Genomic DNA, 13,579 nt, shown 5'->3' with positions numbered 1-13,579 from the left:
ATCTGACCTCATCCTTCCTATATGGCGGCTCGTTTAAGTTTAGTAACCGGGGCAAAAACCGTGCATAGGAGGAGGTTTAGTTGATGAGCCAACCAACAGGTGGGCTAAACTCTTTTATTACAAATCCCAAGATCTGATGAATGGTATGTTAAAAAAAATGTTAAAATGACATCTAATTTATGTCGCTTTTGGCAACGGAGCTCTATCGCTGGGCGGAGAAGTACCAACTACCGCAGGGAAACCAACTGCCGACGATGGAAATCTCCAATGGTTCTTAAAGTATTAAGTCAGCAAAGAAGCATTTGGGATAAATTTCAACAGCTGGAGACCTAGCGGTTTGCTACTCCTGCTCTGGTAGATCTATAATGACCAAAATACTGAATCATAAGACTTTCCCCCAAGTACTTAAAGCCCTGGATTCATTGAGTAACCGCATAGAAAACAGCAAACACATATTACAAAGCAAATACCTGTCAAAAGGCAAAATATTTGTTATAGTGTAGACTTTAAAAGAGTTACCTGAAAAACACATTAATATTCCAAGTATTTAAGAAATAAAAACGGATCTAAGTTCCTGCTTGCGGCAGAAGATGAGGAATAAGAGCTTGGAACACCAAGACAACTCCTATCCCTGGCAAAAAGGGAAATCCAAGATGGCGGCAGAGCTAGGTGCGTGAAAAAAAAAAAAAAAAAAGGCTTTCCTCTGTCTATAATCTGCTAAAAGAGAAAAAAAATGTCCCAACTAAAAAGTAACCAGGGGTAGTAAAATAAAAAACACACACAACACACACACACACACACAACTGAAAGTGAAATCAGTTGACGACAGCATCCCTGAATGTATTGCACTGACCAAGTATTAACCGTGAGTGCGGCCCACTGACCGGCCAGGAAAGTCTTGCTTGGTGGGCCATGTGCATACCGTGCTCAGGCAATGAACACAAAGGAGTCTCGAGTCCCTGAACGCCGGCTCTCTGGGAAATACCATTTGGAGAGTCTGTCCGAATGGAGAAAGTCAACAAAAAAATTCATTCAGTCTTCACAAAAGTCTCTGTCCACATCCATATAGGCCTCATCGATGTAGCCGACTATGGCACACGGAGATGTCCTGTCTGGGTTCAAAAGCACAGACACCGTTTCTTTCCAGTAGCTGAAATTAATGCATGAACTCTGGAAGAAAGAAAAAAAAAAAAAGAAGAAAGATAAAGCACAAGCATTTACAGCGTGGGGGAGGGGGGATGCGCCACAAGAAAATACGAGGAGTGTGGGACCCTCAGGTTCGTCCATCTCTTTCTACAGGACCCCCCCCCACACACAAATTCTTAACGTGCTACGGTTTTGGTTATTGCCGGTAGAATATAACACGGATTCAAGCAGTCCGTCACAACTCGAGCACAGAAAGCTAGGCATCCGAAGAGCCGTCAGCTGCCCCCCCCCCCCCTGCTACACCGAGTCACAGAAAGGGAGCTCACGTTTTCTAAGCAGGTGCTGTCTTTGTCCTTGTTGAGGTAATGCTGCTGCCAGAAGCGTAGAAGGCTGTGGAAGTTGTTGAGAATGTATCCTGGGTATTTCTCCAAGCACTCCATGTTCCGGATGGTTTGCAGGTAGCAGGGTAGCCGGCCTTTCCTCCTCGCCAGCATCAGAACGACGAGGCTCGTATTTAAACAGCTGACGTTCTCCTACAGAATAAAAGATGAGAAAGAATAGTTTCTCAACGGCAGAAGCATGTAGCCAGTAAAAGCTTTACGGAATGATGCACGCATTTTTGTTACGGGGCTACTACGTGAAACGAGACTGCATCCCTCTTACCTGTGTTAGCGTCTGCACGTGGATGATGTTAATTAGTCGGAAAAGGAAGGACATTCGGATGGATCCCTGAGTCATGTAAGACAGCAACCGGCATTCAGACAGCACTTCTGCAACTGCGGGAGAATCATGTCAATAGACAGGCGTCATCCAAATTGGATTTGTGCCCCCAGCGGCATCAGACGGTCATCCAAGGCCAGACTTGGCATGTTTTAAATTGCAGGGGTCTTTTCACACTACTGTGTGGCGTAAACGGCTGTGAAGCGAGTTAATTTACAACTAAACTAGGATAACCCACCTTTAATATCATCCGACTGGCTCTCGAACCGGTCTAAAGACAGAGCGATGCATCGCACGAGCATGTTCGAGTCGACTAAAGAGCTATTAATCTGGTTCAAGAAAATCTGAAACTAAAGAAAGGAGAACGCATTAAACATGAAGCTTATTAATTTCTCCCTGAACAGATAAGTGACAAAGCCCGGCGTTTGCAGTGCCGCTACAATTCAGGAAACAAAATAAAGCAACACAAACACAAAGGAATTGCCATTGACAAACATTTATTGTAATTAGGGAGCTACAGATATTTCTGCTTTGCATTGAGATCAACCACAAACTTGTCATCGTCCAAGAGATATGTTGGTTGGTTAGTCTTACTGTTACTGCTCTTAGTGGACAAATTTGTGTTTATATTTATATATATATATATATGTCCCAGACAAACACCACAGAGATTCCACTTGCTGCTAACTTACCTTCTCCTCTGTATTGATATACTTGTTAAACCTTTTGAAGGCATCGATGTTGAATTTCATTAACTCGCCGAGAAGGTCAAAGTAGCTCTGGAGGACATCCCGCGACTTACACTCGCTGTCCACAATGCAGTACAGAATGTGCTGTAATAAGGGGGGACAGCAAGTTACTGACCAGTTTCCAAGTTCAAGGGAGACGAAGACAAGAGTCCCACGCAAGTCAAGGCTACCGGTCACTGCCTTTAGCTCTACCGGCCTAACATTTGTTGTGAAGTCAACACTCAATAGTGACAAGACAACAAGCACAGTAACCAGCAATCCTTCACACTTGGCGTGGTACATTTGATCTTTTAGAGCAAATATAAGGGAGCTTAACAGCGTTAACATCATTAATCAGCTGGTTCAGCTACTGGATAAGTACTTTAAATCTCAGGTCATTGATCCAGTCCCAGACGAGCTGGATCATTAGCGTCTGATCGCACGTCCGGCCAACTCACCTCTAGAAGTCCTCTCTTTAGAAGGAACATCTGATCAGCGTAGGACGTAACTCCACGCAGGAAACTTTCAACAGCTCGGGCTTGCCAGAACCTAGACAGATATTCAGATATTCATGTATAAAACTTGCATAGTTCATGTAAAAGTTACTAAAAACAACATCGTGCAGTCATGGAACCTCAGACTGGTTTGGTGACAGCTCTGTATTCCTTTACATCATTTAAACCACTTTCACACAAAATCTGCATTTTACAACACAGACAACAATCGTCTATCGCACTTGGACGCGCGGCATACGCTGCGTGCGCGGCACAGACCTGAAGGAGGACTCTGCTGGCTCTTTCTTCATGACTTGCAGTAGCTTGGTTAGCAAACCTTTCTTTCCATCGCAGACCAAGCTCCTGAAATAAAACACGTCGGTATAGGTGACACGATACTAAATACTAAATGTCAACATTTTCCTCTCAAACGCATTCACATTTAAAGAAATTTCAGGATACGCTGAAGTATTCATCACAAACTGACGAGTTATAGCAAGAACGGCAGCCTAGATAGGAGGAATATATTGTTAAATGTTTAGGTGGAAACAAAAATTAGGAGTTCCTACCTGTCTGTATTGAGCACTGCTTCTACTTCTGGAATATTTGCTTTAAGTGATATGGCGCTCAGCTCATTCAGCTCCTGGCTGTTCAGAAGTAGATATTTGTTCCTAAAAACATAATTTTACCGATTTATTCCAATGACACTTCATGTTTTTGTTCTTTAAGCGTCTGATCTCCGTGGCTCACAGAGATACAAACTGTAAAATGTGTTACTTACTCATGGTGATCACTGAAGCTTTGAAGCAGTCTTAAGAACTGGATCTTCAGCGAAATATCCTAAAATAAGAATAAGAGCAGACAGCAGGATAAACGAAATTTATCAATAAAAAAACAATATTAAATCATCCGCATCCAACAATCGGTCTTTCGCTAAAGAAAGCAGAGCAGCCATAACTCACAGGGCTGCAGTCACAATTCTGGTTGTGTCCGTGAAGAACCAGGTTGGACGGTGAATGTTTCCTCCATATCAGCTTGTCGAAAAGATTATTCAGACCAGGAATCAGTTTAAATTCTGCTATCATCTTGTGGACCTGTCAAACGGGAATTCGGAAACACTTTTAGTTCCAGCTCTGCCGGAAGTTATACGAACCGCATAGAACATGCAGTGTTTCAGCCATTATACCATAACCTTCAATTCTAGGCAAAACAAACGCAATAATCCTGAATAAGTACACTATGGGGTGGAATAATCATGTAAATCCCCCAACATCCAATTAAGGAAGCTGCCTTTACAGGAACGTGCAAACACTATAACAAACCACAGAAAATAGGTTTAAGACAATCATTACAAAACAAAAAGAAAAATGAACCTTTTGTGTACCATAGAACATACTAGGAGGATAAATAAGCTTCTGCACAATTGGCTAAAGCTAGAAGCGTGCACAGCGCCCTCGCCAGAGCTTACAAACTCCTTTAATGACGACCCCGGGTCTCGCACAGAACAGCCGATCACTGACCTGATTTCTCTGCCGTCCCATTAGCAGCACACAGAGCACGTAGAGCACCTCCACCTTGTACATGATCTCGTGCATGATCTTCATTGACTGGGGCAGCTGGGTCCTGGAGGAAGGATTTGCCAGCCCACCCTCATCTGAAGATTCTAGGAGAAGAGCAAATTGCATTAGGATCAGGGGACCACAAACCAAGGTATGAAAAAGGAATATAATAAATGAAGGGGGGGGGGTCTCCTACAATAAAAAGTCAGCAACCAGCCCAGGCTCTGAAGGGCACGGATGGATTGGTGTTGCGGCTGAGATCATACCTGTGCCACTCTGTTCTGTTTCCTCCTGAGCCACCCGCATCAAGGCATCGAGAACCAAAGCATTGTCCAGCCACGTGTACCACTCTTCTAGCTCTTGCAGGAAGCTGGCCGTTCCTGTGGATTCGGAAACCTTTCGAGTGGCAAGCTTGCACAGCCGTTCAATGAATCCCGGGATGTTTAATAAGGTGGCTGTGAAACAGTGTGGATAAATATTAAATACACAGTAACAAGTGTATTCTTTAATATAGTCACAGACCCGCAAGTGTCTACAGTAGATCTGGTCTACAAACATGATTAGCCGGAGAGAAGCCCTCTAAGCATTTTTTAAAACCATATCTACTGGGCTGAACTTAAGCTGGCGAAGATCATAGGACATGTAGTTCAACAGCCATGTCAAAGACAAAACACGTGAAAGCTCTGGGCATTAACACATCCCAGCGCCACGACAGCATTAAGATTCTCACCTTGATTTACTTCCGCTCTGGAAGGGTTTGCAATCTTCTTCTGCTGAGCATCTTTGGCGAGAAGGGTGTACTTGTCGTCGTTTCCGGTGTCCAGCTCGGATATGGTGACGGAAAGTATCCGACAGAAGTTCGCCAGCTGCTGCTGATCAAAGCTGGACACCAAACTGGAAAGGTTAGGTATGTCCTCCAGCTGGATCATCTCCTAGACAGAGAACAGGGGGCCGTCAGCATTGCACAGAGACATCGTGAAAGCAAAATGTTATCAGAAGCCAACGTTTAACTTAAACAATGCGGCTGAACAGCTGTAACGGTTCAGTAACGGCACAGGCACAGCCACCACGGTCGCCTCCTGCGAGGCAGCAAAAGAGAAGGAAAGGTGGGACTAGAATCATTGAAAAGGTACTATTACAGAGTCTGGATGGAGAGAGGCTGCCTTTTATCTCTTTTAGTGTCAGAGAGGAGGGCAGCGCATGGATTTAATAAGTCAATGACTGCCCACCCGAGAGTAAAATCCAAACCAAACCTTTTTAATGCCAAGGATATCTTCGATGAGAGTGGCCGTCTGCAGGAAAGTCTTTTTGTTTGTCATTAACGTGAACAGGAAAAGCACAAAGTCGTTCCTCTCCGCTAATCGCTTGGTGACACCTTCAGTCTACGGAAAGAGAAAGGAGGTTGCAATGCAGCAGAGGACGAGTTTCTTTTTAGATGAGCCGCACCAGGATTTTAAAAGTCTGTCTGAACGACTATTGGTCGTCAGCAGGGGTCCCGTCTGCCATCAACCAATGAAGCGCAGGTGCACTTCATTGGTTGATGGCAGAGGACGAACCTGCCGGTGACCAATAGAGTTGCTCGTACGGACATTTAAATTCCTGGCGCCAAAGCTGCTGCGTAGTGCGCAGATACACACGGTTCATTACCAGCGCTCACGTTAATCTGCTGTAACCAGTAGAACATCTTTCTGCGTCTATTTATGTGACACCAAAGCAGTAAAGAGGTGTGCCGGCATGCACAGTGACGTGTTATTAGCACATAAGCAGCCGGAACACATATGTGCATAACAAGGTACTCCGTGTCCTGCTTTCAGTAATGAGCTGATGCGGGACCGGCAATAACGTATTTCATGTCACATGATCAGGCTCTCCATGTCCGTCTCTATCACAAAGAAAACAGGTCAGGCCTCAAGCATATTTTGCTGCTTGAGGCTGGATTTGCGTCTACTGACAGCAGGTTTCTCCGACTGCCCCTAAAGTCTAATTAAAAACAATTGGGGCAGCCAACCCGTACTAAGATCTACCAAATAGCTTTCTACAAAACGATACAGCTTACCCTCAGTTTTCTCTACCGGTTCCATTGTTAAATGACACCGTCGGCACATTATGATTTATTATTATTATTTTTTATTTTGTAGATCAAAACACAACGCAGAAGACTTACGCAGATACAGGTATTGTACAGGATACTCAGGCAGTCCTTGATAAGATCATCGCTGACTGCAAGCGAAACGGAAAGAATACAGCGAGTGAAAAACACGGCAGAGGAAAAAAAAAAAAAAAAGGCATATTAATTTATTTATTGATTTAGATAATCTGCAGCACCGTACGACGATCAGGACATGCGCAGTATATCGCAGAACAAATTATAATCAATACAATAAATGTTTGAGCCAAGACACTTACTCTTCTGTTTCTTCTTCTGGGGGAAAAGGCTCGGTCTCATTAGGATCTCCACCAGAAGCTACAGGAGAGCAAAAGGTTGAACGCAGATGTTAATGAATTCACGGATACACAGATCGACACACATGCCAAGCACATGCTAAGCAACACATAACCCTTAAATGCAAAGAAAATCAAGGTCTTCACTAGGGAACAAACTCGACCTATTAATCCAAGAAGAAACAGCCAATCCGTGTGTCATATAAACGATCTCTACTTGTTACACGTCATATGTAAGTCCTGTTTAAAGGTAAAATGGGTTATGTGATGAAGAGTAACCCACATACAATGTTTTTTACCCATTTATAGCGAGTAATCTCTTAATACAGTTAACTACTTTCTGTGAAGTTCAATAACTAAAGTTTGAAGACACGGCTGGATTAATAATATAAGAAGATTACTAAACTGACGAAGGCTTTAATGTTATTTCAAAAAAGTTGCAGAATCAGATGATCCGTAAGCAACTTATATGTATGTTTAGTATAAAAGTTAACAAAAAACATGTAAAATAAAATAAAAAATTAACAAATGATGCCTCGCGCGGCACCGACGGTTCCCTGCCAGCGACAGAACAGGGTGAAATGAGGTCGCCGCGTGCCCGGGCACTGCCTTTATTAATGGGTTGGTTACAAGATTTTACTGTTAATTTAGAGTTTATGCAGCTAAGACTCAGGTTAGGAGGTCACTGATCTGCTATTCTAGTCAAGGCCAACTTACACAAACTACGGCAGTTCTCTAAATACTTTAAAGGATCCAAAACTAAGAACAATACCAGATCCTTTACCCTAACCCATTCATTCCGTAACACGAGAAGAGAAACTCCCTGAGTAGTCAGAGCAGAACGCGAGCGACATTTTACGGCCACGTCGTTACAGGACTCCTTCTAAAAGGTCACAATTATATCACGGTCTCTCCAAACTAAGAGTCCACGCGCTCACACTCAGGCACGTTCACTTACATCCACTCCTCCAAACAAGTCGAAAGTGTAGGTGTTGGGAAACGGTAGCTCCGTGCTGGACTTCTTGTCGTCAGTCACAATGGCCATAGCCTCCATGGACAGAAGAGGGGATATTTCCTGAGCGAAAGAAAGTTTCCAAAACTGAGCATGCACTTTATCACGGTATACAGAACATGAAAGCCAATATAAAGCACGAAGGGGCTTGCTAATAAAATATATTAATAAATCAGGGTCAACCCAAATATATAGATATTTTGAAAAACTGAGTGTCCTCAACCCATAAGGAACAAAACATGTTACGCCTTCCATTCGGTTCTAACGCGTGACAGTTTGCAACGGCGCCGTCTCGCTACGGCAATAGTAAAAATGAACAAGAAAAGTTACCTTTAGGATGCTCTGGCAATGGGCGAAGTCACTGTTAGGGTGGCTATCCCCGTACAGCCTGCGCAGAAGGAAGGGGATGCTGTTCCACTTCGCCTGCTTATCCCTTTCCAAGAGCAGCTGCTCCGAAATCTGGATAAAGGAAGAAGCGGCGTTAGCGAGAATGACCATCAGACAGCGATTACATCGAAAGAATCTTATGATGCGATAACGTGCTTCAAAAACATACGGTGCGGTGGGGGAATTCGACACAAGGAGATATATAGATATATACACACACACACACACGGCTATATCAAGGTGTCGCGCGTTAATGCTGGGGGTTTATTTCTGTTTTATACAGGTATTTAATGGAATGTAAAGGATAAAAGTATCAATACACAAACTTGAAACCCACTTTAAATTTATGCCATGGGTGCAGCCTTCGCAATCTCCTATTCTCACAATTTACAGGATTAACCCCATTTAGTGAACTGTCTCCTATGAATAAGAGGTTCAGGCAGCCTTTGTAGGGGTGGGGGAAAGAAAGGAGAACTTTAGGACATAAAATGGATTAGACGACGCTGGCCCTGCCACAAACTGCCACCAATCTTAGCGTTCATGAAATGAACCTTAAAATATCTCAATTCCCGTGAGCAACAAACAAAAAGGAGCTACCGGTTTTAATAAACGACTGCGGTGATGCCGGGTGGTAGAAGAGGCAGACTGGAGCGGAAAGAATGTTGCTTTTCAATTTGTTTCTATTAGTAACAGCCGAAAGCAGATCTTAACCCAAACACCACACTATATAGTGTCTTAGGATAAAAAAATAATAAAGGGAAACTAAGTTACTTTCATTTATTGATAAGTGAACAAGGAGGAGATACAGTAGCAAAGCCTATGCTTCCAAGTAGATCAACCCACGAAACCTCAACATCTAAAAACAATAATACAATAGTGACAGCTCCTGAACGCCTCCATCTCCAGGCTGTGCTCAACTTCTCAGAATACCAGGCAGCCAAACCTGGATCCAGGAGCCAACCCAAGATGCATCGCTTCAACTACAACGTATGAACTCAGCTGGCAGGTGGGGGATCAAGCAGACCAAGTTTAGACTAAGTTCACTTTTTTGTGATCACTGCACGCTGCTGCTGCCGGGGGCTCCACCCATCCTCCTCACTGAACGGGGCTGGCACCGCCCACAAAGCTCATTGAGCAGCGCTGGTGCCGCCCACAAAAGTTATTGAGCGGCGCAGGCTGACTCACTTCTATTTTGAATTGACAGGGGTGGCATTTTAAGACGCCGTCCCCGTTGATCCGAAATAGAATTGAGTCAGCTGGCCAGCGCGACTCAGTGACCTTTGTGGGCGGTGCCAGCCCAGTTCGGTGAGGAGGGTGGGCGGAGCCGCCGGCAGCAGCGTTGTCTGCATTGCACAGACGTCCGCTGCTGCCGGAAAGGAGGATCCAAGTCCCCTGCAGCGCCGCGGGGGATCTGGACCCGATTATAGGTATGGCTCACAAACACCTAGGCGACAGGACAAAATTATCAGTCGCCATGGCGACCTGGCGCCTGGGATTTGTCGAGCCCTGGTTTAGACTATATCCTCCCCAATTTCTGGCCTCCTGGACTGAATGGAGAGATTCATTCCCAAATATAATTTTCTGGGTTCATTCACTGAGCCCCTAAATTTTGAAGAGGTGGGATACGGGTACTAAACATTCATTTCACAATGTAACAAGTTAAAGAATTACAAAATGCAAACTGAAGCGAGCAACAAATGTACTATTCTTTAACATAAAAGCAAAACCACATACTGCCAATTATATATATATATATACTGTTTTCTATACATAAATCAGCATGAATGAGGTTCCTGGGAGAGACCGCGTCTCTTATTCGTCAGAAGTTCCCTAAAAAGCGTGTGATTTAACCACACAGAAGTATAGCGTCGCTACTTTTTACACTAAACCGCTCCTAAAAAGTGAACGGCTGAACATCAGACGCCATCGCCAACGTTACGGCAGCAAAGAAAGCCGACATCCAGAGCATTAACCCCTTCCGTACCGATGACATATCTGGTACTTCCTGGTCGGGTGTCACCCACAGGTAATTCATCGATGATGCGCAATCCAGCGTTGCTATGCTGGGATCGCGAGGGGCGGCCGCTACTGACAGCGGGTGTCCCCAGTGATCCGTGGCAGCCACTCCCCCTCAATTCTGTGCACGTGATCGCTCTGAAGCGAATCACGAGCACGGAATTCAAATATTTATATAAAACTGCGGTCTTCAAGTGAAGATGAAGTCCGAGAACGCCGGTACGGAAAGGGTTAAACACAGAATCGCAGCAGGAAAGAGCAGACGTCGTGTTAAGAGGTTAGTTTTCGCAGAAGACCCCGCACCCTTTCAGCGACCCCCCCCCCGCGTTATCCTTAAAATGATTTCTATCTAGCCGACGCCATCGCCCCCAGGGCTGGACGTGGCGTTAAGATGAAGACTCCCCTGCAACACACAGAGTGCCATTAATACATCCATGTTCCTGCATTAACTCCCCAGTACTTTGTATTAGGGCTGCAACTAACGATTATTTTAATAATCGATTAATCGGCCGATTATTTTTTCGATTAATCGATTAATCGGATAAAAAAAACAATATGCAAATTTTTCGTTTATTTAAAAGAATTTAATGAACTGGATGTTAAAAAACAACTTAAAATTTACATTAACATTCTTATTTTGTTATGATGTAATAAAAAACAATATTTTCAAAGTACAAGAACCCAAACACAATATTTATGAAACAAAATAACCCCAAACATTCTGAAAAGAGGTGGACTATTACTGTTCAAGAAACTTTGCCCCAGCACTTTGCACTTTGCACCCAGCACTTTGCACCCAGCACTTTGCACCCAGCCCTGGCACTTTGCACCCAGCACTTTGCACCCAGCACTTTGCCCCAGCCCTGGCACTTTGCATCCAGCACTTTGCACCCAGCATTCAGCACTTTGCACCAGCACTTTGCACCCAGCCCTGGCACTTTGCACCCAGCACTTTGCACCCAGCCCTGGCACTTTGCACCCAGCACTGGCACTTTGCACCCAGCACTTTGCACTGTGCCCCTGCACCCAGTCTCTAACTCTGCCCTGCACCCAGCCCTGCCCCCACATTCTGCCCTGCCCCCACACTCACACTCTGCCCTGCACCCACTCTGCCCTGCACCCACACTCACACCCTGCCCTGCATCCCCACCCCCACTCTGCCCTGCACCCAGTCTCCCACTCTGCTCTGCACCCACACTCACACCCTGCATCCCCACCCCCACTCTGCCCTGCACCCAGTCTCCTGCCCTGCACCCCCCACCCCCACTCTGCCCTGCACCCCCACCCCCACTCTGCCCTGCACCCCCACCCCCACTCTGCCCTGCACCCACACTCACGAACCGCTCTGTGCGAATGGAGCCACTCGCACAGAGCGAACCGCTCTGTGCGAATGGAGCCACTCGCACAGAGCGAACCGCTCTGTGCGAATGGAGCCACTCGCACAGAGCGAACCGCTCTGTGCGAATGGAGCCACTCGCACAGAGCGAACCGCTCTGTGCGAATGGAGCCACTCGCACAGAGCGAACCGCTCTGTGCGAGTGGAGCCACTCGCACAGAGCGAACCGCTCTGTGCGAGTGGAGCCACTCGCACAGAGCGAACCGCTCTGTGCGAGTGGCTCCATTCGCACAGAGCGATTCGCTCTGTGCGAGTGGCTCTGTGCGATCCGTGCACATAGACAGAAGAATACTTACCTCCGGAACGCGTCACATCCGTCACGTAGCTTGAAGAAGGCGGAGACTGCAGAGCGTGTAGCAGAAGCGGGGAACGCTCGCGGAGGTAAGTAAAAGGAGCCGAGTGCTCCAACAACGAATTGATCACTCGATTAATCGATAACGGAAATCGTTATCGATGATTTCCGTTATCGATTATTATCGATTTTATCGATTCGTTGTTTCAGCTCTACTTTGTATTCCACCGTCCTAGGTGTATTATTTTAAACGTGCCCGCATTAAACTTTAGGTCCCCAAAATAATGTCCTTTGCTTTCCTTTGACCCTATTGGAGTGTCAAGCGTCCTTGTGAGAAGGTGGTGGATAAATGGAACAGCCTCCCATCAGAAGTGGTAGAGGGTAATACAGCATGGGATAGGCATATGGCTATCCTGAATCTAAGACGAGATCAACAACTGATTAAGGTCTGAGTCTTTAAATCTGTAAGCAGATGCCAACCACTAGCGATATCCAGGCCTTAAAACTGCCCCCCCTATAGCGGCGGTGGTATATAGAAGCTATAGCTATCTAACAAACACATAATTAACCAGTTAAGGACCGGTAGTGCATACATTCACACAGGGATTTATGGGCCCGGTGACACCGGGTTATATACATTGGAAGACGCTATTAGATGAGGTTAATCCAGGGCTCTCTATGTAAATAACATTTTAAAAGCAATTACGACCCGCATGGTTAGAGCGCTACAAACGATACTAACTATAACTACGTATAGCAACACCGGACAGCGTTCTTAACAGCCAGCACTACCCACGGGCCTACAGTACCTGGGACCCCCGAGTGAGGCCGCACCCCGTCAGCTGCCCTCGCCGGAGACGAGTCACGATACTCTCCGGCCGGTAACCCGAGCCCAGCCTAGGAAACGCAGCACCCGCAGCGGCCATGGAACCAAACAAGACCGAGCAACGGGCTACAGGGAGCAGAAAACCGGAAACAGCGCAACCAGACGGCTGCACCGATTAACTCAACGGAATGGGCAGCTAGGCATGCCGGGAAATGCAGTCCCGGAAGTGACTGGACGGCGGGGTGTGATGGGAAATTGAAGCCAGCGGTCGCGGGGCCTGCAAAGCATTCTGGGAAGCGAAGATGCCTATTAGGTGAATGTAATTGAGTTACACAGGGATGTAAAGAAGCGTCGCCTGCCGCTTTAATAATTCTAACACCGGCGGGGGGGGGGGGGGAGAATAAATAATAACAACTACAGAAGTCACGTATATCAAATGCATAGCATTGGGTTCCGAGGCTGTTTATTAGATGTACAACTTCTTCAGGAAGTGCAAAAGTCATAGAAAAAAAATCCAAGACTGTTGGTAGCATAATATAAAAAAAAAATGAATATATTTTA

At 45.7% G+C, this 13,579-nt stretch overlaps 1 protein-coding gene across 1 annotated transcript; it reads right to left on the bottom strand.

The window, feature by feature from the left end:
- Positions 1 to 1,032: 1,032 nt before the first annotated feature.
- TRPC4AP (transient receptor potential cation channel subfamily C member 4 associated protein) lies at positions 1,033 to 13,220 on the bottom strand. Its single transcript, XM_053453439.1, has 19 exons — positions 13,002 to 13,220; positions 8,432 to 8,560; positions 8,048 to 8,164; positions 7,054 to 7,111; positions 6,812 to 6,867; positions 5,901 to 6,029; positions 5,378 to 5,579; positions 4,914 to 5,102; positions 4,609 to 4,751; positions 4,051 to 4,182; positions 3,870 to 3,928; positions 3,658 to 3,759; positions 3,368 to 3,451; positions 3,053 to 3,143; positions 2,559 to 2,699; positions 2,105 to 2,216; positions 1,810 to 1,922; positions 1,473 to 1,679; positions 1,033 to 1,170 (listed from the first exon to the last, which is right to left on the bottom strand). The coding sequence occupies exons 1-19, from the start codon at positions 13,116 to 13,118 to the stop codon at positions 1,033 to 1,035; spliced, it is 2,319 nt and encodes a 772-aa protein (XP_053309414.1). The 5' UTR covers positions 13,119 to 13,220.
- Positions 13,221 to 13,579: the final 359 nt, after the last annotated feature.

The sequence above is a fragment of the Spea bombifrons genome, chromosome 13 (genome assembly GCF_027358695.1).
Source record: "Spea bombifrons isolate aSpeBom1 chromosome 13, aSpeBom1.2.pri, whole genome shotgun sequence".
Classification (NCBI taxonomy): Eukaryota; Metazoa; Chordata; class Amphibia; order Anura; family Pelobatidae; genus Spea; species Spea bombifrons.
This window is presented reverse-complemented; position numbering and strand designations above follow the sequence as displayed.